Source organism: Patiria miniata, unplaced genomic scaffold (genome assembly GCF_015706575.1).
Source record: "Patiria miniata isolate m_02_andy unplaced genomic scaffold, ASM1570657v1 HiC_scaffold_21, whole genome shotgun sequence".
In the NCBI taxonomy this organism is placed as follows: Eukaryota; Metazoa; Echinodermata; class Asteroidea; order Valvatida; family Asterinidae; genus Patiria; species Patiria miniata.
This window is the reverse complement of record NW_024037060.1, coordinates 2,914,062-2,938,291: the sequence shown is the minus strand read 5'-3', so window position 1 is coordinate 2,938,291 and position 24,230 is coordinate 2,914,062. Positions and strand designations below refer to the sequence as shown.

Sequence of the window (24,230 nt, the reverse complement as noted above, 5' to 3'; positions counted from 1 at the left end):
GCGGAGGGTACTAGCGAAGCAAGCAACATGAGAAGACTGTAGGCGCCCAGACTATAGAGGGCGCAAATTAGAAGATCATTATTTCACATTTAGGAAGATAAAACCCTAACTTATACTTCTTAGGCTGAGCAAATTATAAACACATGTTCATTTTTTCTTTCCTTTCATTTTCGTCTATCTATCTTTCTTTCCTTAAACATAAAAGCAAAAAGCTAACATGCAACACCATCCTATCTTGAGCGTGCTAAGTAAAAGCAGAATTTTTGTCAGACCGGGTACCAGTCTAGTAAGAGGTCACATGTCAAACAAAAGTGGGTTGGTGCAGTCGCTCCTTTTCGTGTGATTCATGTTGGTATTTCTCCATGTTTTCACACATTTTGTGCATGATTTGTCATCATTAAACATTGAAAAAAGAAGGAACAGGTTCCCAGCAGCCACAGCACTTGGAAGAGAGTAAAGGTACGTTGAAAATATACCCCCCAAAATGTTGCTCATCATCGTACTCCGGTTTTACCAGTTTTGTTTACCAACAAAATGACCAATGGCAATGCATAGCTGCGCAGCGCGGCGCCGCGGACATGATGATGGAGTTTACTGACAAGTGACATGTACCGTAGCGTAGCATGCTGTGCATGCACATCATTCATGATGGATATAACGCATGGAGGAAGAAATAGATAAGGCTGTAACCTGACGCTGCATTTTTCTTCATATATCATCTCAGTGAAGATCAGTCATTGCAAATACGAAGTGGCTATCGTTACGGCAGCCGTTGTTTAGCGCCCTCTACGATACTTTTTTGATACGCACGCAGGTATATAATTATTTGTTTCCCCACATTTTAGCGAGCAGTGCGACAGCTCAGTCGATAGAGGGTAGGATTTTGCACCGAGAGGTTGCAGGTTCGCAACTCAGTTTTGCGCTCGAATCTTTTTCCTTTTCTAACCTGAGGCTTTGAAGGATTTTTTTTAAAAGGGAAATAAAGTCCGAATTTCATAACATTCAAATTCCCTTTTTTCCTTCTAATTTTATATTTTCTTCTCGTGTTTTTATAAAAGTTGCAGTCTACCGTAGCGATAGAAAATGGGAAATGCGTTACGGCTGCCGTAACAATAGCCACTGCGTTGCAAATAATGATGACAAGACGGACATGAATCTGGAACTGAAAACCATTTCCAATTTATTATGTAATACTTTTCTTTATTTATTTATTATGAAAATTTTCTTGACGCCCCTATACTTTGCACACAACCGCTGAAGTAGCGTCAGGTTGCAACTTTCTTTCCATAAGGCCTATCAAAATCTAGGCGATCGTTTAGTGTAGGGCCCCTGTTTAGTTTCGATCAAATTAGAGTCAAGTCCTTTTTTTATTATTCAAAAATGAATTTTTCAACCTAAAGCAGACATCTTTAAATTAGATAGGCCTAGGGCCTAAATCAGTTTATTTTTAAATGACATCTTTTTTGTAATTTTTAATATTTTCATGGATACATTGCTTGGGTAGAAATTACAATTTTTCTATGCGGTATACGGTTGGTGCTGTGTGAGGTCCACCATCTTAATTTTCATGTTGCGTTTTGTCGTCATTGTCATTTTACAAAAATTCAAAACCTTGCTCTCTATTAGCGGCGCGCTCCGAGCGAACCCAAAATCATCGCTGGATCATATGCGTGCACATTTCAAGTGTCAGGTTGGCTCAGTGCGGAAAGGGCATATTTTTCATCATTTTGGCCAAAAAAACGACAAAATCCAGCGATGTTTGTTCTGCGCATATTACGTGAGTATGTCATGAGGTGTAGTACGGAGTTTGGGGGCAAACTGTGCAGCGGTTCTGTGGGAAATTTCTGCATTTTGAAGGATGTTTTTGTACTTAATTAGTGTTTTGTGCTGAAAACAATTTTGCGGGGTTCTTCATCTGTGAGGCACCACTACCATAGTTCTAGGAGTAGCTCTCTATCACGTCTATCTACAATGTACATGTATTAATTAATGTTGCCCAACTATTTAAATGTGGATTTTGTTAGCATCGCATCTTATCTGGCATTGAATTGAATAGTTTTAATATCAAATGATGCTTCACTACTTGGTCATGTTTCTGTCATTTAGAATTAAAGTTAAACATGTAAAATCAAGATTTTATATTCATCCATTGTCAGGTAGGCTAGCCTAAATCCGTGATTTGTTTTGAATTAAGGAAAAAAATGTTGCAACCTGACGCCTTTGTTTCTTCATATATCAATCATTTTAATGAAGATCATTCATTGCAAAAAAGACATGAATCTGGGACTGAGAAACATGTCCAATTTTGTAAGGAAATACTAAAAAAAAATTTGACTCGCTATAGACTTTGTACACAATCGTGGAAGTGGCGTCAGGTTGCAACATTTTTTCCTGAATTAATTAGACCCATGCTCCATTCGTATCTCTGGACTTTCAAAAACTTGTGCAGCACTTGTTCGTATGGGGTCAATTTTTCCCTCAAATTTGTTTGGGAATGCCATCATAGTTCTGACATGTCCAATTTATACTTATTTTTTGGTAATAACATTCTTTAATGCAGTGGCTATCGTTTAATACAGTGGCTAACACTCGACCATCTGGTTCCCTGACCTGACAATATCCAATGTCAGGATCTTTGGCTTTTGGAACCAGACTATCAACCGAAAGGTTCTCAGATTTTTTTTTCCATTTAAAAAATCCTCGAAAGCCACAAATCACTAAGAAAATAAAATAAAATCTACTTCAATATATTGTACATTGTAACATAACAGTGTGCTCAAAAACAATAATGTGTTCAAAATCAATAATGTATGATTTAGCATGAGTGAAACATCAACAACAGTACCGACTGCTGAGGACGACATTTTTGCAGTCTTAGAATGCTTCACTCCGGCAGAAAAAAAAGGTACATACATGATTACCATACATTTACAAAAAGGAAGGAGAAAACTCACATTAAAAATGCTTTCACACCATTGCCATGCAAACAAATTGTAGGCTACACTTAACCATGAATATCACCCAAAGCCATACATTTAGCACTAGGTTGCTCTGCATTAACCCTAACTAGAGGCATTTTTGCTAGGATGCAACCTCAATCCTGTAAAATCCTCCAACTGTCTCCATTTAAAATTGCATACAGCCTCAATCCTGCCAAATCCTCCGTTATTTCTTGAATATTGTCCTTGGAGGGGTGACCACTGTCTCAATCCTGCCAAATCCTCCAGCAATCACTGTCAATATGTTGAGGTAGAGCCAGTGACATCCTGGAGCAGTGCGGAGGATTTCAAGTATTACCTACCAGTAGGCCGAAATGTATGCATGGCTGAGCATTAACAACACAAGGTCTGGCCTAAGACATTGCCACAGTGCATCCTGCAAAATCAGCCACACATTTTTTGGCATAGCCGCAATCTTGCAAAATCCTCCATTTTGCAAAGAGGTTTTTGGAGGATTTGGGTAGGTTGGTTGGAAAATTACAGACCACAAGAACTACGTTTACACTACATGTAGGCCCATGGTGAAATTTTTCCAAACTACAGGAAACTGAGACGCGTATACGTAACCAGCTTTGCATTTTATCAGCAAACTCTATATGAAACTGTACAAGTAGATGAGGAAGAGCTTTTGAAAAGGATCCAGAGAGACACCAAATTTTCCCATGGTCTCAATACATGTAACTAACATTTTTACCACATGGGAAGGTTTTTCACACAGATTTCATCACCATGCCGTTTCTGCTCCGTTTGTACATCTGGCCCATGGGCAACAATCCCCAACGGTCTTGAATCCCTTGATTTTCGTATTTGTCACACTCTGGACGGATTTAGGACTAATATAAAAGTAGTACCACACTATCTTCAAGAGATGTCTGCAACATTGGAAGAAAAAAACACGAAGGGGAATGGGGTATATTTAATGTATTGTGCCACTTTCAAAATAACATGCAATCAGTTTCATACATAAAGACATGTTTTTTCCCACCAGAAATAATGCACTGACAGTTTTTAGTTCCGTTAACTCTTTTTTTGTAAACGGCCACAAAATAGCCTCAGCATATGTGGTACAAGTTTTGTTGTTGTTTTTGTGTTTTCCTGTGTTGTTTATTTCTGCTCTTTAACATTGCTTTTTGCCTTTCTTTCTTTAAAAAAAATATCAAAGATTGTCCTGTATTGTGCAGCGACAGAGGAAGATTTTTCACTGAAAATATTTGATGGAAAAGCAGTTTTCCAAGCTTATTTGTTTTGCTTTATCCACATTTCAACTTCGATTTGCTATTTTCATGTTTGGTTTTGCTTTCCTTTCTTGAAAAAAAAAATCATAGTATCCAGGAAATACAGACATTATGGAAAAACAAGGAAAACCGATAGGGAAACTGACTTGGTGTATTATTTTTATTTTATATAATAATTTTTTTGGTTAGAAAAATATAGGCATTTTGTCGGTGTGTTTGGTCAAATTTCTAAAGATTCATTATATTCCTAATGTTTGTAAGCAGCATATTTGAATAGAGGATTTAACGTGTCTGCAACTTTGGCTGTCACCAGACCGATAAAATATTCGTAATTGATGCAAATTATTCCTATTCAAGATCTGCGATCCCGATCATCCCTGGGTTGAACGCTACCCAGCAAGTATTTGGTTATGGGCAGCCAAGTGTGAATTGTTATTCATGCCTGAGGGCCATTCCTTGTTGGAGTTTTCAGTAGGTCAGTCTGTTGCCTGGGGCGCGTAAGCTTGTGTATGCATCACAGAAAATTCAATTTATGGATGTGAAAAGCATTTTATGCGAGACAGAAGACGGCAATGGATTGGCAAGTGTTTTTATATTGTACAGTGTACATTGTCGTTTTCCTAGAATTTTAGTACAACTGTTTATTTACACATTTTACACAGGCATATAAATTTGTGGCCTTAGACCTTCAGTGAACATGTACATAATATGTACAATGGAAGTTCAGTATTTATCAACAAACCTACGACCTTCCAATTTATGCATTTAATATCCTGATAGTGATAAGATGGGGCAGAATTTGTTTACAGATCAATTAATCATACACCTCCCAGAAAAAGGGGGAATCACTACATGTATGCAAAGTTCAGTCCATACATTTACAGGTGTAGTGTAGACCAGTGGTCCTCAATACAGTTCATAAGCATACAAACATGTACATATACAATGCATCATACATGTATACACGTAAGTGTAACTCTTCATGTACCAACTTAAGTATGCTTCATTAATCATAGTGTACTCATATTCTGTCTCAGGCCAGGGTCGTTCTTTAGACAAAATCCGGGCATGTACACTGACAAGGCCCCCTTCAATTGTGAATCATTTTGCTCCTTATTGTACAAACCAACTGCCCCATGACGGATAATCTGGACAACATCTAGCATAGTGCTTAACCAAGGGGCCTTCGTGGTAGCATGGGATGCCCATATAGCAGAACCATTCAAAAGAAAGAAACTCTACAGGAGATACATGTAGATTGTGTTGGGTGAGTGTCCGGTGAGATGCCAACAGCCAGTGAGTGGACAAAAGCGACAGAGGGTCACGGAACACCAAAGCTGCCTTCAGTAGTTCATATATCTCCATTGAGTCCATTCGTCAGACTCATCATCTCATTCGGCAAACTCGTCATTTCCATTCGGTGAATTTCATCACTCCTTTCGGCGAAATGATGATTATTTTATTTATTTTTGAGGAAAAACATTGTGAAATTTAAAAACACTGATAATTTTAAATGGCCCTTTAGCAAAAATAGAAAGGGTAATTAACCAAGTGTCATGCCGTGTATATATTGCTTATGAATGGTTGTAGCTGCATTTGGCTAATAACACATTAATTCGCCCGGCAGTTTGTTTCTCCGCTGAACAAATCCACAAAATTAAACCCTGGCTCACATTACTTTCCCAGTCTTGACTAAAAAATAGTTTGTACACAGTTGTTGCAGCCACGTGCCATAACTATTTTCGTTTGAACCCTATTTTTTGCCAGAGCGGATACTGATCCAACACAGTTTGGATGAGGACAGTGTGATGTTGGAGGACCCTTTTCAACAAGCCCGCGGCGGCAACAGCGGCGGTAGGCTAGCCTGGGCCTACCCCGAAGACGAGGCAGGGAATGGCGAAGAGGTCAAAGGTCAAGGAGGGGGTGGGGAGACGGAGGGGGAGGCATCGTCTAGCGCCAGTACCTCCAATTCTTACAGGTGTTGCAAATGGGACTTTTGGGACTTAAAGTTGTACAATCAGTGTCCATGTTATTTTCAAGATTATTGGTCACCAATATTTTTATTGCAATTTTATTACAATAAAAAGTTCTTGACAATAATTTTTTTGTTTTGACACCAAAAAAATCATCAAATTTGTAGAATTTCATGAACGGTACATCTTTAATCTACAGCTTTCCAGACTCTGCAAAAACATTTTCTTAGAAAAGAAATTGTGTTCTGAACTGAACCTTCGACTTCTATTATTTTAAAAATCTACTCAGAAACGCAACGCCCTATGGGATTTCTTTTTATATCAAGGTAAAAATGTACATGTATGTTCAACAAGATTTATGTTGGTTTTGGTTTCTATTTTTTGTTTTAAAAGGCCCCTTCAAAAAATACCTGTGTTTGCGGTTAGGCCAAGAAAGAAATTAGTTCTGCTACCAATTACATGTATGTGCCTTTCAAAAATGGGGTTGGACAAATTTTTGTGCTGATTGAATGGGGCATTAAATTATGCGAATTTTGACCTGAACTATTTTCATTTGTGCCATGAAAACTATCAAAAATATACCACTTGAGCATTAGGCACACTGTTAGTCACAATGGGGAAACTGGCCAAAACTGTCCGTATATCGCGTGGTTTACTATCAGCATGTATGACTGCACTGTTTAGCCAGCAACAAACCACGTGGTACTGCAGGAAATTTAGGGAAAACACGCTGTACTGTATCACTTCAAGTACGAGCGGTACAACTGCGAAATATATTCATGAAAATGGAAAATACATTCACAGAAAAGAGAGATCAAGTTTTTGTGAATTAACTTGCAGAAATCTTCTTTCTCCATCAATGTTTACTTGGCATTTATACGATGTCAAATTTAGCCTGTAAATTTTGTGGCCTTACCCACTCAACCTAGAAAATCGTGCAGACCCTGAATCGTTTACTTGAAAAATAAAAATAAGACTTATGGTCCCTCCCCCACAGTAATTATTGCAAACACAATCCTTTCTGAAGATCGCTACATTTTGTAGCATCAGACATCATTTCTGAATGCCACTTTTCACAGTGTGATTTGTTTTTGTTTTTTTCTTCAGAGATGAATGGCTGCGGCTATTTGAGCGGCCAGACTACATCAATGTCATCAAACAGGAGGGACTGAAGGGCGGTCTCCGGAGCAGCCGCTTCCGTAGTGTCTGCTGGAGGGTGAGACTAGCTATGAACTCAAAGATTTGTTACAAATAAATATTAGCTTTGGCACAGCGCAACTCATTTAGTTGTGTTGGGTCAGAAATCCAAAGAAATCCAGTTGCCCTTGATTTATTAATCAGAAGAGTTTTGGTGATGTCATTTTGGATTGAAGTGCCCGGTGGCATACAGTGGTGTCTTTCCCGCCTTCCACCTTGATGGTCTGGATTTGATTCCTGCCCTTGGCAATATGTAGACAAGGTTTTCAGTCCCTGCCTAATTCCATGGGTTCCCCCCAGAATATTCTTCTGGTGTTTCCCTCCCGCCTTGAAACCTGTTATTTCTTCTCATTGTCTTCTCTCTACAGGCTTCTTCAGGCTTGTGAGCTACAGTGCCTAGGGTTCTTGTGAGAAATCTTTGGTTTCATTACCAGAAATATGAATAATAAGAAATAATAATAATCAATCACCGAGCTTGCTATGGTGATAGAATCCAATTAAGCAGCAGGTATCGTACCTTAATCAGTTATCATTTTGTATGATGGAATTTTGCATCTGGGAGATACAATTCAATATCCGTTTTTTTTGCCCTCTCTGGCTAGGTTTACTTGGAAGTGCTTCCAGAGCATCAGGACCAATGGGTGGCCTCAGTCCAGAACGATCGGGAGCGATATGCCGCCATCAAACGGAAGTACGTTGTAGATCCGCAGACAGGCTCCAAGAGTCGAGATGCAGACCTCAGCTTAAACAACCCACTCTCACAAGATGAAGAGGTAAAACTTGTCAGGTTTTTTCCTGAAATTTTGTTCAGGATTTTTGTCAGCATTTTTCCTGATTCAGGATTTTTGTAGATTTCAGGATTTTTGTCTGGACTTTTTCTGATTCAGGAATTTTTTTTTGTAAGGATTTTTTTTTCTGAGTCAGTATTTTTTTGTTCAGGATTTTTCCTAATTTCAGGATTTTTGTCAGGACTTTTTCTGATTCAGGATTTTTTTTATTTGTCAGTGTCTTTGTTTAAGGGGCGCTAGTCAGAAGCCATAAACCCTCGTGTGCCATGTAGCCAGGGATCACGCCCAAAGTCATGATGCTAGCAACAGCAGTGTTGGGATCACTCAGATAGGCTACGGCTTTTTATTACAAACTTTTAAAATCAACCACCAAAGAAATACTGCCGAGGCGCATTATAACAATTTTTGAAAGTTGAACCAAAACAAATTTGACTGTTTTTGAAGTGCTCGAAAGTTTCCTGAAACGTGGATTACTTTTTTTACTGCAGAGCCCTTGGAACCGGTTCTTCCAAGACAAGGAATGTCGGCAGGAGATCAGTCAAGACGTCAGGCGCACCTTCCCCGAGATTGAGTTCTTCCAGACGGACGAGATGCACGACATGATGGTCAACATTCTCTTCTGCTACTGCAAAGAGCATGAGGACCTCGGCTACAAACAGGTCAGGGTTGAGGAAAAGTATCCTGCCTATGGACATAGTTGAAGTCAAGTCCATCACTATGCAATTTTGTCCGAAAATTTGGGACTCTCAATACTGTGTATGAGAGTCCTTACACTTAACGTATTGAAAACATGCAACACAAGAAAGTAGACTGGCACATGAAACAACCAGTCCAATACCCCTTTAGTACTACATCATTAACTGTGTCAAAAGAAACGTCTGGTACCCAGCTCTACTTCTACACATTCTCTATGGTCATGCCACGAGACTACTGAGGGACATCTGCTGGACACTGCAACAATCTCCGCTAGTTGCAGGTGCATGGTGGCTAGCGGACGCTAATGATGGGCCCCCTCAATCTTTGCAAAATGTTGGACACGCACCAGTCTAGTCTTTAGCTTCAAATTGAAATCACTTGGCTTCACTCTCAGGTGCAAAATGTTGAAGAAAAGTCTCCTTTAAAAATTGAATTGAGACCTCAAACTTGGCTGGTGAAATGTTAAGGACCTTGTCTTTGCCCCCAAAAAAGGTTGGAGAATTTTGTTAGTTAAAGTGTGAGTAAAGTTGGTCTGATCTTGTTTTGCATTTCTGTTCTGCACTTTAAGGTCCCAGTCTGTATTCAATTCAGCTGTCTTATCACATGTCAAATTCATGCAGTTGTCAGACGGTTTTTAGCATATTTCATGGGGGGAGGAATTTTGGCTCATTTGCATTATCCTAAAAGTAACCTACCGAAATATCTTCCAAAAGCTTTCTTGGATTAAAGATCGTACTGGTACTAAACACCTCGTGAAATGATTTCGTTTGATTTGCTGTCACTTAGAAGAAATCAAGAAATGTAGGTTATTTCCAATGATCAGTCAAATGACTGATTTTTTGGAAATAAAGATTGCTACGGATGAAATTGTGTTTCGTGATCAAAAGGTTGTGCAAGGTTTTTCACTGTTTTCTCAAAAAGTGTAATATCCACTGAGCTGAAACTTCAACAGGTTGGGTGTTGAACATTCTTCTTTGGATTTTGAGTGGTGTTACTATTGGAAACGAACAAAATCAATGAAAAGCAAATGATCCTATGTGCCTTGAAATGCAGAAATCTGTTGTTAGCAGAGCCACAAAACTGGGCCCAGCAGCACGTTTCAAAGATTTAAATCTCATAAGAAAATGCTGCTGCAGAATTTATTACAATTTTAAAGAAATTTCAACTGTGTTGATGTTCTTGATATACTGTTTAGGGAATGCATGAAGTCTTGGCTCCATTGATCTTTATTCTGCATTGTGACCAGCAAGCTTTCCTGCACGCCCAAGAAATCAAATCACAAATGTAAGTACATGGAACTTTTGAAGTTTTTAATTTTTTTTCCCACCACGTGTACTCCAAAAAACACACACCTAGAAATCACACACCTTACTAGACCTTCAGTTGCCTATCAGCCGACATGGGAATGAAGGTTTATGACTGAAGTGAGTGTTTTCTTACTAGGATGGAAAAATGCTTGCAGATGGAAAAATGCAAGATTTTTTTTTTTTTTTTTTTTTTAGCATTTTGGAGGAGTATTAATCATAAGCATAACATGAGGTTTGTTGGTTGCTAAAAGGGGCTCAAGGGTTTCGTTTCTATTATTTTGCAATTACACTGCTGATTTTTGTTTTGGCCGAGAAAAAAAATAGTGTGTTTACGGTATCTCCCTAAATGTTATCCAGGTAGGTAAGTAGGAAAATAATTTTTGTTGATATCATTTTTTTTTTACATTTGCCTGTCACTCTTTTATACTTGTGTTGTTTACTTTAGGGTACCGTTATCATAGTTGTGGTTAATTGTTTAATTAATTAACCAAAAACTCAACCCCCCCCCCAAAAAAAAACCTTTTTGGCTTTCAAAATATACTTTATTTATAATTTTTGGCCAAATAGGGCAATACAAAGTTTAAGGTCGGCAATTTGGTCTAATAAAATCCAGGAAGGTCGGGTTACCGTAAACACATACTATTATTTTTTCGGCCTTATATCCGTGGTAGGGAGTTTTGAACAAAATTGCCAAGCTTGTGCGGGAAATTGTGTAGCTGGCAAATAACCATCAGGCCCCCCAGTACCCTGACAATCAATTCATGGTTGAAATCTGAATATACGGTCATTCTTTCCTGTTTATTGCAAAAAAAACCTTTTCCCCAAAATTAATTTCTCCTAAAAGTTTTGTCATGAATGTGTTCCAAGCCTCAATTGTAGTACCTTCTTTTTTTCCTTAAAACTAAAATATGAACAAAGGTTCATATTCATTTAGATGCACCTGTTTTCTTGATATGAATCAAAATCCAACATTTTCAACTTTAATCGAACAATTTAAACTTTAAGGAAGAAATCCCGCAGGTACCTTCTTAATATAAAAACAAAATTATTTCCTTATCCATTCAGAAGATTCCTCAACAAACCCCAACATTCCCATTTCATGTTTCATCCCCTTCCTTTTTTTTTGTTTAGCCTGGTTGGACCTAATAAAAGGTTTGATCCTTTTTTGATGTCCTGTTCTTCACACTTCACTCTTTTTTTCCCCACTTCATCCACCACCCTAGTCACAAAATTACTAGTCTTCATCCATTATAAGGTTCCATAGAAATAACAGGGGCCCGTTGGACCTTTCTCTTGATAACCCTGGGTTCGTTCGCTGCACTGGTTTTATGCAAACACATGTAATAGCATTAACTGCATTGAAAGCATGCTCTGAAATACAGATAGTAAAGCTGGTTAACCCTAACTCCTTTTTGCTAGGATGTAGCCTCAATCCTGCAAAATCCTCCAATTGGCCTCATGGAAAAATAGCATATAGCCTCAATCCTGCAAATTCCTCCATTATTTCTTGAATATGGGCCATGGAGGGGTGACCACTGCCTGAATCCTGCAAAATCCTCCGGCTATGACTGTCAATAGGCTGAGGCAGAGGCAGTGACATCCTGCAGCAGTGCGGAGGATTTCAAGTATAATCAAGGACTAAATTTATGCATGGCTGAGCATAAACAACACAAGGTCCAGCCCAAGACCTTGACATAGTGCATCCTCCGAAATCAACAACGCACTTTTGCCATGTAACCTCAATCCTACAAATTCCTCCAATTTGCAAAAAGGATTTTGAAGGATTTGGGATGGTTAGGGTTAATGTACCCAGTAAGCAAGCAAGGAAAGGGGATAATAGGAAGCTAAATGCTCCTAGCTCTTTAGGGCCTTTCTCTCTATCCGATTTGGGGAATCCCTCGGCTTTTACACAGGTTCCTGCGCTATACCCGGGTAAATCCAACCCTGGTCGAGGGTTAAGAGGCTGTACCCGGGTAGAAAATTCAAGATCTGTTGCCGCCCTGTGTACATACAGGGTGGTGCAAAAAAAGAAGGAAACGCACCTTTGACAGCAATTTTCACCGACTTATTGAGCATATTTCAAAAATTCAATTTAATGTTATCAAAATATTGATCTTTAAACATAAGTGACAAAAAAACCATTTGCAAAGGCATATTTTGTCTCTGAGGTATGGTAGTTTAAAAATGTCATGTGCCAAACCTTGTTTGTCCACGGACGGCTTTATTGCATCCGCTCGACTGAGCTCCGGAGCTTGATTTGAAGACCAAAAAAAACTACACTAGACTTACATGTGGATAACAGTGATTTTGGTGACTTGTATTCAAACTTTCAAATTAACATAACACTATTCTTAAGATTTTTTTTTACCAGTATGGTTGAAGAGCTATATTTCACTACTTTATCTTAAAAAAAACCAGTTCAAATAATTTAAGTAAGTTGGTTAAAATTCTTGTCAAAAGTGGGTTTCCTTCTTTTCGCACCACCCTGTAGTTGGTCAGTGTGCACGGTATGTCTTGTTGCCCTGGTTCTGTTCACAGTGGACCTGTGTTGAAATCAACACTAGTAGGGGAGACGATAGTGATGAAAGGGCCCTTTGATTATAATAAGCAAGTGTTTGGACTCTTGGGAACAAGCAAAATGTCAGGAGGAAGGGGAACACATGCAACTCAATGAGAGAGAAAGTGAACGCTCAGTTGTCACTAATTCAATTGTCAGTTTTAGGAGTCATCTCGAAAAGAATCCTTTGTTTGGACTCTTGGGAACAAGCAAATTGTCAGGAGGAAGGGGAACACATGCAACCCAATGAGAGAGAAAGTGAACGCTCAGTTGTCACTAATTCAATTGTCAGTTTTAGGAGTCATCTCGAAAAGAATCCTTAAAAAGTTGCCTAGATATTTCCCCGATAGACTGATTGCATTTTGGTCGGCAATATCTTGTGACTCTGTTGCATGAAAGTTCCTGCTCAGTCAGGCAGTGACTGACGAAGTTTTCCCGTAAAACTTCCTGCAGTTGAACAGAGTTTCTACCAGACAAAAATGAACCGTATCGGGAAAATTATCTCAGCAACTTTTAAGCGGGATGTTTATCGAGATGACTCCTTTGCAAAGTGCCACAAAAGCAACTGTCTGCTAATCAGTTGGTAATAAAGGTGAAATAGCAAATAACTAACAGGCAAATACTCCAAAATAAGCAGTGAAGCACTTTTTATTTTTTGATCAAAGTAACTAGTGCTGTTTGAATTGTACATAGAATAATTTTGATTACCAAGTAAGACTTAGTTCATCCTGTGCGTTAGGGCTGTCCCAAATATATTGAATATTCGAACATTCAAGCATTAACCCCTTAAGGACGGGGTGTAATGGGGACATTCCTCCACACATAGAGCAAGTGGCCCGCATGACTGCACAGCCTTTGTGTGGTAGCGGGACTGCACAAAAGCAGCAGCTGTGGAACTACCCACTAGCTGTGTGCCGTGGCATACCACAGCTGGCAACTGCATTCCAATGAGGATTAGCGGCCGAGGCCATGACCATGACCGCTTCCTGTAGCATGGGGTTAACGGAAAAATCAAATAGCTTTGTGATGGTTCGAAAAGATAAAAACAACTACACATGTACACAAGACCAAGATGTTGTTTAAATCGTAAAGATGGTGGTTCAATGTTTCCATCCTTTTAGCAGGTTAAAGCCAATGACAATTATAAAATACTGCAAAACAGTAACATCGATCACCCTGTGGAAATTTTAACCGGCGCGCTTTGTGTGCAACTTTTTATGGGTGCGGCATGCAGTTGCGGCTGGCATGTGTAAACTTGACCGCCGAGTTTTGAACATTCGAATATTCAGTCAAACACAGTTTCTAATAATCAAAAACTAAATTATTCGGAAATGGACAGCCCTACTTTGTGTATATATTGTATAAATGTATGGTAATTTCTCAAAATCTCAAAAAGTTTGACAGGTTAAAATGTTTGTGTTATTAAAAAAACCCAAAAAATTGATCTATTGCTATTTGGCAAAATAACATCCATTGCCCACACTCCAAGTGAATTTAACTGCGCACATGCAATCCTGATACCCGATGAAGGCTGAAATTATTACCATAAATTTTTAATCAATGCATTTTAAGCTTAACTCAAACAATAATTGTTAACATTTGTTTTTCTTTCCCACATTATGAAGACCGGTGGTTAAGGGTGAAAGGTATTGTGATGGCTTACCTCATACTCTCCAAGTTCTTGCTGTTATTAAAGCATCTTCCTTCTTTTACCCTTACCATCCTGAGTCCATCTAAATCCATCTAAATCCATCTAAATCCAACACTTGAGACTGCTTACATTTTTAAAATATTGTTGATGCTAGATTATTTGAATATTTGCAGAGCTCTACACAATGATTTTCCCAACAACTAGCCTTCGTATTCTTACAAAGAACTTGTCGTTTTGATGGATTTTGATGGATTCAGGAAGGTAGAAAATTCTGAACGGTTTGGGGTTCAGCTGACAAAATTTTAACCTCTTTCATAAATCACCCCCTTAATTCTCCTGCACACTCTAGGGCATGCGTTGGTTTAGGCCCTGTGTTTTCCTTAGATTCATTTTTTTTTTCACTTTGATTGCTGTGCTGTTAAGAACTCTTTTTTTCACAACTTGATCTATAACCTTTGAAGTTGTGTGGTACTAATGCTTGAGCATTAAAATGTTTTCTCACATATTATTTGTTTCACATTTCATTCTTACAACAAAAACAAAATAATCCCTGGATATAATTTAGACTTTTCTAAGCGCCTATGACAAAACACACCTTGCACCTCAGTGTGTGATGTTTAATTTTTTGGGTGTCAGGTGTACAGATGGTATCAGACTTAATCCGTTAGGTTAAAAGGTTTTCCTATCCACATCGGCAGTGTTATTCTTTCCTCTGTGCTGAAGGCTGCTTCTTAGTAAAAATACACATAAACTCTAGTCAATGTGCCACTTGAACTTCCAAAATATGTTGTTATGTTTTGGTTGGAGAATTTAAGAAGTACTCGAATTCTGATGATAAAGCTCTAAATTCTGTCATTTGTGATGACTCTTTTTCTAATTTCTTTGTTCTTTGTCGGTGTGTTTTCAGGGAGGTGGTTCAAGAGATAATGGATCCCAGTTTTCTGGAGCATGATTCCTAGTGAGTTTGCTTTCAATGATGATTGTGTTCGTTCATTACAATTAGGGTGTAAAAAAGTTTGTCTTGAGTCGTAACGCTGATCCGTACTTCATGTAAATTGTTGTTAGCAAAGTGACGTCATGAAGCATCCACTGCAAAATTTGCCGGATTTGTTCCTCTTTTATGCAAATTTGCAGCACGAATGCTTGACTTGATGCCACAAATAAGCTTTCGTGCCAAGTACAAAGTGGCTTCTATTCAGAGGATCGTGTTGATGATGAGCAGTAGTGTAGTCGAGTTTGTCATTACAAGTTCATCACAAGTCATCCCGTCTCAAGTCAAGTCACAAGCTCCTCCAAAGCATTGTAACAAAAGGAATTCCTTTGCCATTGTTCATCTCCTGTTGCCAGTTACATGTACCTCTGACCGGACGTGTGACCTGACCTATAATTGACTCAGTTGTAACTCTGATAATGAGACAAATTTGTGACTCGGGATGTTTTTTTGTCCGCCCGTCAGTGCCATGTTCTACGGGCTGATGGACACCATGGAACCGTGGTACCGACACGGCACGCGGGAAGAGGGCGCCCTTTACCGCAATGCCAGCTTCAAGTCCGCGGAGCCCTTCTCCAAGCCCCAGGAGTGTGCCCCGTCGTCCCCGCTCATCAAGAAGCTCACCAAGATTCAGGACGTGGTGCTCAAGATGCACGACAACGAGCTGCACCTGCACCTGACGCGGCTGGACATCCAACCTCAGATATTCGGAATGTAAGCTTTCTGGAATTCAGCTGTGGTTACCCCTCAAGGGGGGAGTGTGTTCCTATTGGTGAGGCTTTGTGACTGATGATCAAAGGGTCAGGGGTTCCTATCCAGCTGCTGGCCATATGTTGTGTCCTTGGGCAAGGGACTTCTTCCCCACCAGCCTCTCTTTTCCCAGGAATATAAATGGCTACCTGAATTATCTGGGGAGTAACCTGCGATAGACTGGCATCACATCCGTGGTGGGGGGGGGGGGATAGAAATATCCTCATGGACCTTACTGACATGTGACAAATTTTACTTTTTTTAACCATCTCAAAAGTGGGAAAAATAGAGATATAATTACATCATATCTGATCACAAAATCGGTTCTGATTCTTCTCTTCTCTCTTGTTTCAGACGATGGATAAGGCTCCTGTTCGGCCGTGAATTCACCTTGCAAGACCTGCTGGTTCTGTGGGATACAATATTTGCAGACAGCATCACGCTAGACCTCATCGACTACATCTTTGTTGCCATGCTGATTCTCGTCCGAGAGTTGTGTAAGTTCAAGTTTTGTTGAAATCCAACTAGAGGACCAAATATTAGGTTTAACAGAACAAAGTCTTAGTTGTTTTAATATGAAATGGTTTGACATGTTTGAGAGACTGTGTGCTTACTTTCTCACTTCGGTGCTTGTGTCCATAGTGCTATCAGGGGACTATGCAGACTGCATGACGCTACTGATGCGATTCCCAATGGTTGGTGATGTACGCTGTCTTGTCGATAAGGCTCTACATCTGAGAGATCCCAAGGTAATGGATGTTTTTCTGTTTCTTCCAGTGTTTTAGTCGAGTCTAACACAAGCCTCCACAAGATCATTGCAAGTCAATCACAATTCTTCCAGTCCCAAGGCAAATCACAGGCTTTCTTAAATGACGTTGAGACAAAGGCATACATTTGTGATTCTTAAATACCTGCAATTGTGACCAGAATTGTGTATTGACTTGTGATTCACGTGTGACCAGACCTGTGATTGAGGTCTTATAGACTGCTTACAGCACTGGATATTTCCTTGTAACTGATTCAGTTCTTAAGAAAGAGAGTAAATGTAAAAATGGCTTTCAGCCTCACGTGATGCCATTTACCCTGATTAACACATGTCCTGCGAGACGTCAAAATCAACCATGAGTCTTTTTCTTGGCCATTCTATCCAGTTCATCGTGAACCAGAGATGAAACTTTTCCGATTTTAATCGGAAAACCGACTTTTTGATATTTCCAACGAAATTTCCGATTTTTTTCACAGTGTGTCCCACAAAATTTGATTTTCTGATGATTTTTTCACAAAATGTCATTTTATTTCAATCATAATTTCGAAGAAAATTCAAAGGAAATGGCGTGTTAAAATCATCGCGAACGTAGTTTTAATCTCTCTCACCAGTCGTTATTGGAGAGTTTCAACGGTAGAAACACAGGGCATAACACTGATCGGAGCCTTCTCCGGCTGGACAAAAGGTTAAACATTGACAGGCGACATGGAAAAATCACTGGGTCGTGCGTGCGAATATGCAATGGTACCACCAGCGCACGTACGTACCGCACCACCGTACCGTCCGCTAGCACATTGCCGGCCGGGATGGGACGGGTAGCCTTGTGAAGGATCCTGTGGATAAAATCATTATGTTGTGCGATTTTCGGAGGTTTCAGATTCAGACGTACAAAATGCAAAATGCTTTAAAAATCATGATGATTATCTCGAGGATAGCGAAGAGAGCATTAGCGAAACATTTCACTGGCATTTGTTGGAAGAGAAAGACGATAATGCCTGATTTTTCCCATGTATGAATGCAAGTGGTTGAATCATGGACATGATTGAAGCACCGTGAACGGTGCCCTTGTCTTTCGGACTTTTCCCTCGACTTTCTCAAGTAAGAAGTGAACTTCTTTATTGATGACTCCATTACTCTAACCGTAATTCAGGCATTTTATGCAATGAAAACACTGACGGTTTTTTTTTTCATCGTAAAATTTTGTTTGAATCAAAAATAAAGCAGGAGTTGGTGTCCGGAAATTGTGCATGAAGTGTATTGTACATGCATGTATATGTGTGTAACTGCAGCGCGGCCCAGATTTCAGACACATGTTTTTGTTCGGCCTATTTTCCGATTTTTTTGCCACATGCCAGTTTCATCTCTGGTGAACACTTTTTCTGTCATTTCCCTACTTGCATTTTGATTTTTATCTTGTTCGTTATTACAGTGGTAATGCATCTTTTTTAACCATGAAATTCCCCCCCCTTTTTTTTTCAGAAATTTCCCCGGCCGCCCAACTACCAGTTCCAAATCCTGCAGCACAGCGAGGCCGGTGTCGTCATCCAGTCTAACTCCCGGTCGCCACGGCGACCAAACGCAAATGGCGCATTCTTTTCAGGGCCCCAAATAACCAGCAACTTTGGCGTAGCACCAAAAAATAAGAAAACAGCTGCAAAGACATCGGGATTTGGCAGTCTGAAGCGAATCACGAACAAAGGCAAACAAAATGAAGGTACGGTTCCCCTCATCCACGTCAAAAAGATTTTGCATCGGCTGTGCAACTACGGAAGACGCACCATTCAATATAATATCAAATTAATTGGTTAAATTGAAATACATATTTGCAATCTTAAAAACTTCAATTCTCAATGTAAAAAGAGCATATTTGTCATAAGTCCGAGTCACTATTACATCGAGTCCCAGTCCCAAGTCCTAGTTGGAGGTGTCGAGTCCGAGTCCGAGTCATTGTTAATAGTGACTCAATTTGAAGTCCGAGTCACCTGTGAATCAAGTCAGAATTGAGTCCGAGACACAAGTCGTACATCTCTGTACCGTTTCATCTGAAAAGTGAAAATCAATATGTGCGACGATTTAGCCGTTTCGGTGGACGGTTAGTAATAATGAATTATAACTGACTTTACTATTTCAAACCATTTTGGAAAATTTGTATTTCCACAAGCAGACAGAGATCCTTCCCAGAATGCTTCACCCTCCCACCCGCTTGCGGCACCGGCTGACGTCGTATCAGAGGTCAAATCGCGACCCCTGAAGAAAACGACAAGCCCACAGCAAGAGACCAACATGCAGTCATTCTCCTCGGAGGGCATCGCCGTCATGACAGGCAGCAGCATGCAGACCCCAAAGAAAGAGAACCTCGGGGGACTGTTCTCCAAATCCCGGTCGGCTGGGAAGAAGAACCAGCAGAAAGAGGTGAGGACAAAATGCCAGTTGAGACAATTGCAACTGAATAATAAAAAGTGTGGTACTTCCGGGTACAGGTTGATGTGTGTCACAAATTTTTTCTATCAATAGACTTGTACTCCAGTAGCGCTGTGCATTTTTGAATAATTTAGTATTTGATTATTCCAACTTGAACGTGATAAAGTGTTTGATTATTCAAAATATGCTGATCAAGTTTGCACGAGCTGGCTACAAATTGAGATTTGCATGTGCCTGCACTTGTCCAAATTATACAAAGAGCTTATTAAAATAATATAAAAGAACATCATGTATTCATCAACATACTGAATTTTTTGAGGTAGTGGAATGGCTGATATTTGACCAATTTTAAAGAAGAAATTTGAACTAACGTTCCTCATGGAAGCACTCAAGTCATGCTTTTAACAGGCATGCAACTTTGGATTTCCTCTTTTTTAAATTCTTGTGACTGCCATTACAAATTGAAAAACACTGTACAAAGTCTTGTGTGGTTTGGAGTTTCCTCGTTTTTTTTCTAAATTCTCAGTTGCATGCCTGTTTTAAAGTAGCTTTCGACAAAAGTGCAGCATTTTACAAATATTCAAATAGCATTGTGGGCATTTTACATCATCTCCTTGAGACTGCTAACTTTTTCCGAATAATTATTTGAATCAGAAAAACAATTTTATCTGGATAGTCGGTGGATGATTGATTAGTTGAATATTCAGATGGTTGGCATATTTGACATAGCCCTATATTCTAGTCCCCAAACCTAGAATTCGTGCCTGCAAATCCTAGCTTAGGTGTCACTCAGTGTCAAGAATTGTGTCGGATTAAAGCCAACGAATATAAAAAAAGGACAGATTTGGTCAAATCTATATGTTGCGTAACAGTTTTGGCTATTGAAGATTTACAACAAAACAGAATTTCAAATATAAATCATAACAGCAAAAATAACTGTATAAACTGGAATATTTTTTAAACAAGATATAAAAAGTCACAAACACTCAGTTCCGGTCTGATTCTTAACACTGAATTCCAGGTTGATGCTTAAATAATTGATTACACGTCAAAAATATGAGTACAGACAGACTGCAGTCAGTTCCCAAAGCACAAACCATTCATCCATGTAGTTTCGTTGATTTTTTTCTGTTTTTTGTACAGCAGGAGACAGATATGTTAAACCAAGTAGCCCTGATGCAGGGAAAGATGAACGACGTTCAGAACATGTGTCGGTACTGTGCAACTAAAATGGAGGCTCATCTCAGTAAGTTTTATAGTATTTCTGCTCCACATCATATCATTCCGTTTTGGTTTAATAGACTAATCTGTTGGAACCTTGCTTGTTGACATGTTGCGCTCTTTTTTAAGGTCGAGGTGTGTGAGCATTATGGTAACTCTATTGGAGCATTAAGTACATGCCTACGACCTGGGTACGAGCGTGGTCACACCAAATTAATGGTTTGGACTATATATCGCAAAATTTGTCTTTACTCTGCTGAAGTTGTGACGTCACTCAGAGGTCGCTCAGAAAATAAACCAGACTGCAGGCGTAGCATAGTTCTAAAATACCAGACAATTTTAAGATTGGTTAACAATTTTTTCATCAAGTTAAGAGTACATGATGTAATGTCAAATTTCTTGTTTTTCTTTTGCCAGTGCAAATCCAAGACGAGATGGTCAAACTCAAACTAACTCAAGAAGATGAACTTCTCCTTGCTGTCGCAGGTCTCAAACAAGTAAGAATGTCTTGGGTTTTATGTAGGAATTTGCCCAAATTCATTCCAGTGTTCAATTGATTATTTTGCAGAAGCACAGTACTGATCAAGAAACCTCAGTGGCTGTGTGTATAAAACATATAATGGACCCGTGCTTAACTAAAAATTTTATTGACCAGTGACCCTTGACTTGAAATTGTAATAACTTTCTTCTGTGAATGGATGGCAGGTTATTTTTAGAACAGATTTTCAGTGGTCTGTTATTGTAGCTGCTATCAACACTCTTGTTGACTGAACGTGGCTTGATTTTTTGTAATTGTAGCAATAATATCAAAACTAGAGATTTGTGTAATAAAAACAAACCTGATTGCTCCCCAGGTCAAAGACATCCTCAACGGAACTCTGAAATTTGCCCAAGGGATGGAGGAGCAAGAAGACCTGATCATCAACGACGATTACTACGGAAAAGTCGAGGAGAACCCCTCCCCACCCGTCAGCAAAATGGACTTGTCCCCGGAATCCGAGCTGGACAATGATGGGACCCAGCCAAAGGTCGTTGAACTGGAAGACATGGACGTGACGTCTCCGGACAGCAACAGTGCAGATTCGGACCAGCTAACGGAATCGACCCCCATGGTCGGTTTGAACACGAGCGAGTGCAATAACAACTTTAACGTGACCAGCACGGCAACGGCGGACGACGCGAGTGACGATTCCAGAGCAAAGCATGATGGGAATTTGGTTGTAGCCAGCTCGTAACTCCGTCGGGAAGCTCACTGCTTGCCCAAGACTAACTGTATCACTGGTAAGCAGTTGAGAGCTGTGCATAATTATTCCTCACTGGTAATTTGGATGTGACATGCACCACTTCTTAACCAACCAGTACAAATCGATGAGACCAGCATACGACGCCCACGAACAGACTGACATGGTTCAAGCGTCCAGCACAACTCTTGAATGTACAACTGTGGGAAGTTGCCCAACTCCTTAGATCTTTAGTCTAAAAAAGCCATTTTCAGCATTTCTGTACTCAACTAATGGACCGAACCGATTAAGCCCTGCCCCATGGCATTGTAACCAGTCACAGCCATGATATAATGTCTGACACGCATGCACAAACATCCGACATGCTTGCACGTACATATGATGTGTGCGGCCAGAACATGCAGTAAGGCATTTGTTGCCCATTGCAGTGGGCGGGCCTTGGATTTATGTGTCCCTCTATTTGCATCTTCACTGATAGTTTGTAATTATTACATAGTTTCTTTTCTTATATCTTCCAAATTATTTGAAACAGAACACAACTACTTTGGCACTGAAAGGTAGATGTGCTGGGCTATTTTGAAGAATACCTCTGTCTGGTGAACACTATGACAATCATACATGTAGCAGGTCCCACATTCTAATTCATTTTTCCAATCTGGGTCTACTTTTCGTTTAATTTTATAGATTCTTTTGTTGTTTTTTGTGTGCAGGGGGGGGTGGTTACTTTTGGGATAAATGCAAATATCCTCTATGCCTTTGTCTCATTTAAATGAATGACAGTTCGGCTTAACCAAGAATTGAATGCTTAGTTGAACCGCGAGTTGAGCCTTTGTATGTAAACAAGTAAGTGCAATGAAGTAATTCTAAGATAAAATCTAAGATAAAAGCATTCCGTACAGAATTTGATAGTTTATGTGAAGTGACATCCAGTTCAATCATGATCTGAAATGATTTCATAATTTGTTGAGATTTTAATATCTTAACACCAGGCCATGTACAGGAGCAAGTTGTCTCAATGTCATGGTGTGTGCATTCCTCTACATATTAAACGTTACATGGCAAGCGGTAGAAATTATGCAAGATTTCTTATTTCTCTAAGGACTTATTAGAATGCAACCATTTTCATAATTGCTTCGTGGATGAATTGTATTCACTCTTTAAGCAACAGACCTATTTCCAGGTTTTTTTAAACTTCCCCAATCCTCCAAACTCCACCATTGTGCAGGGAAAACATCACATTGTTTGTATTGTACTTGAGCATTGAAAGGCTATCAATTGTTAAGTTCTTCCTCGGTCCTACAAAATCCTGCAAATCTCCTGATGAATTCTGGAGTATCTGGAAGGATTGGGGGGGGGGGGTGGTAAAACGTTCAACAATTCATCTTGTATGTAGTTCAGAGCACTAGCTTCATGTATCGGTCATGTATTGGTTCTTCATTTATATGTTTAGCAGTACTTTACGTTTGTGTATATCTTTCCAACATGGTGTAATTAAAACACAGTATTTTTAATATGAATTCACATTGCAAAACAAATACCATTTTAGGAATAAGAACTCATTTTTTTTTTAACCAACTTGAAGAATTCTTGAGCCAAGTTGTTTTCTCGTATTTGAAACAATTTTGAAAAGAAAGTTTGCAATTAATGAGGTACGTCACGAAAATCTCATGTGAAATATAAGCATTGTTCTTTCCTCTTTCCTTTTCTTCTGGTGGAGGTCTGTACTACATCTTGCCTTAAGAACTAATTTACTGATGCTCTTAATAAAAAACATTCTAACAACCTTGGCCTCAGTGAAGAATGGAAATAAAGAAATGTTGTCAATCCAACCCTGGTTAAAAAAATAAATACAAACATCAAATAAATTAAGAAGCAGATGTGCATTTAATGTGTTAAGATTGTAGGATTAAATGTTTAAATTCCAAAGGAAAACAAAGGTTTTTTAAAGCCTTTATTGACAAAATGACAAATAATTCACTTTTTTCAGTAATGTAAAGTTTCAAAAGGTTTATCAAAAAAAGTGGTTTATCATTGTTTAATGTAAAAACAAAAGTGTACATATATTGTAAATATAAATAAGAGCTGATATATGAAGAGCACATAGTTGTTAGATGATTGACCCTCATGAGAATTGGGATGAGGAGTCTGATAATAAAGTGGAATGAGGCAAAAAGTGAAGGTTTGCATATTTTGTGCTGAACTACGCGTTATACATAAAAACATTAACTATACGTTTTTATTAGGAACATAACCATAAATAAACTTTTAAGGGTGCAGTGCACTAATTCAAGTGAGAGTTTAAAACGGAGATCGAGAACGGAGGACTTGTGCAAATATAGCCAAGGATCAACTCACTGGTTTGGGGGCTTCCATCTCAGCTGAGGGCAGGCTTGATAAAATTGCCTGAGATTGAGAAAGTGGAATTAATAATTTGCAT

At 39.2% G+C, this 24,230-nt stretch overlaps 1 protein-coding gene across 6 annotated transcripts; it reads left to right on the top strand.

Moving 5' to 3' along the window:
- Nucleotides 1-282: 282 nt before the first annotated feature.
- LOC119729611 (TBC1 domain family member 5-like) lies at nt 283-23,971 on the top strand. Of its 6 annotated transcripts, none has more exons than XM_038202249.1 (17): nt 283-459; nt 2,820-2,905; nt 6,002-6,212; nt 7,315-7,423; nt 8,007-8,177; nt 8,681-8,851; nt 10,084-10,172; nt 14,378-14,398; nt 15,311-15,361; nt 15,860-16,108; nt 16,499-16,641; nt 16,787-16,893; nt 18,390-18,624; nt 19,075-19,322; nt 20,475-20,577; nt 20,970-21,049; nt 21,407-23,971. In XM_038202249.1, exons 2-17 carry the CDS (start codon nt 2,821-2,823, stop codon nt 21,785-21,787), a joined length of 2,454 nt encoding a protein of 817 aa, XP_038058177.1. In that variant the 5' UTR covers nt 283-459; nt 2,820; the 3' UTR covers nt 21,788-23,971. The 6 variants fall into 6 exon arrangements, with proteins under 6 accessions (XP_038058177.1, XP_038058178.1, XP_038058175.1 ...); XM_038202250.1 differs by lacking the exon at nt 14,378-14,398 and adding an exon at nt 11,327-11,347 and having other exon boundaries at nt 20,478-20,577; XM_038202247.1 differs by lacking the exon at nt 14,378-14,398 and adding an exon at nt 11,327-11,347.
- Nucleotides 23,972-24,230: the final 259 nt, after the last annotated feature.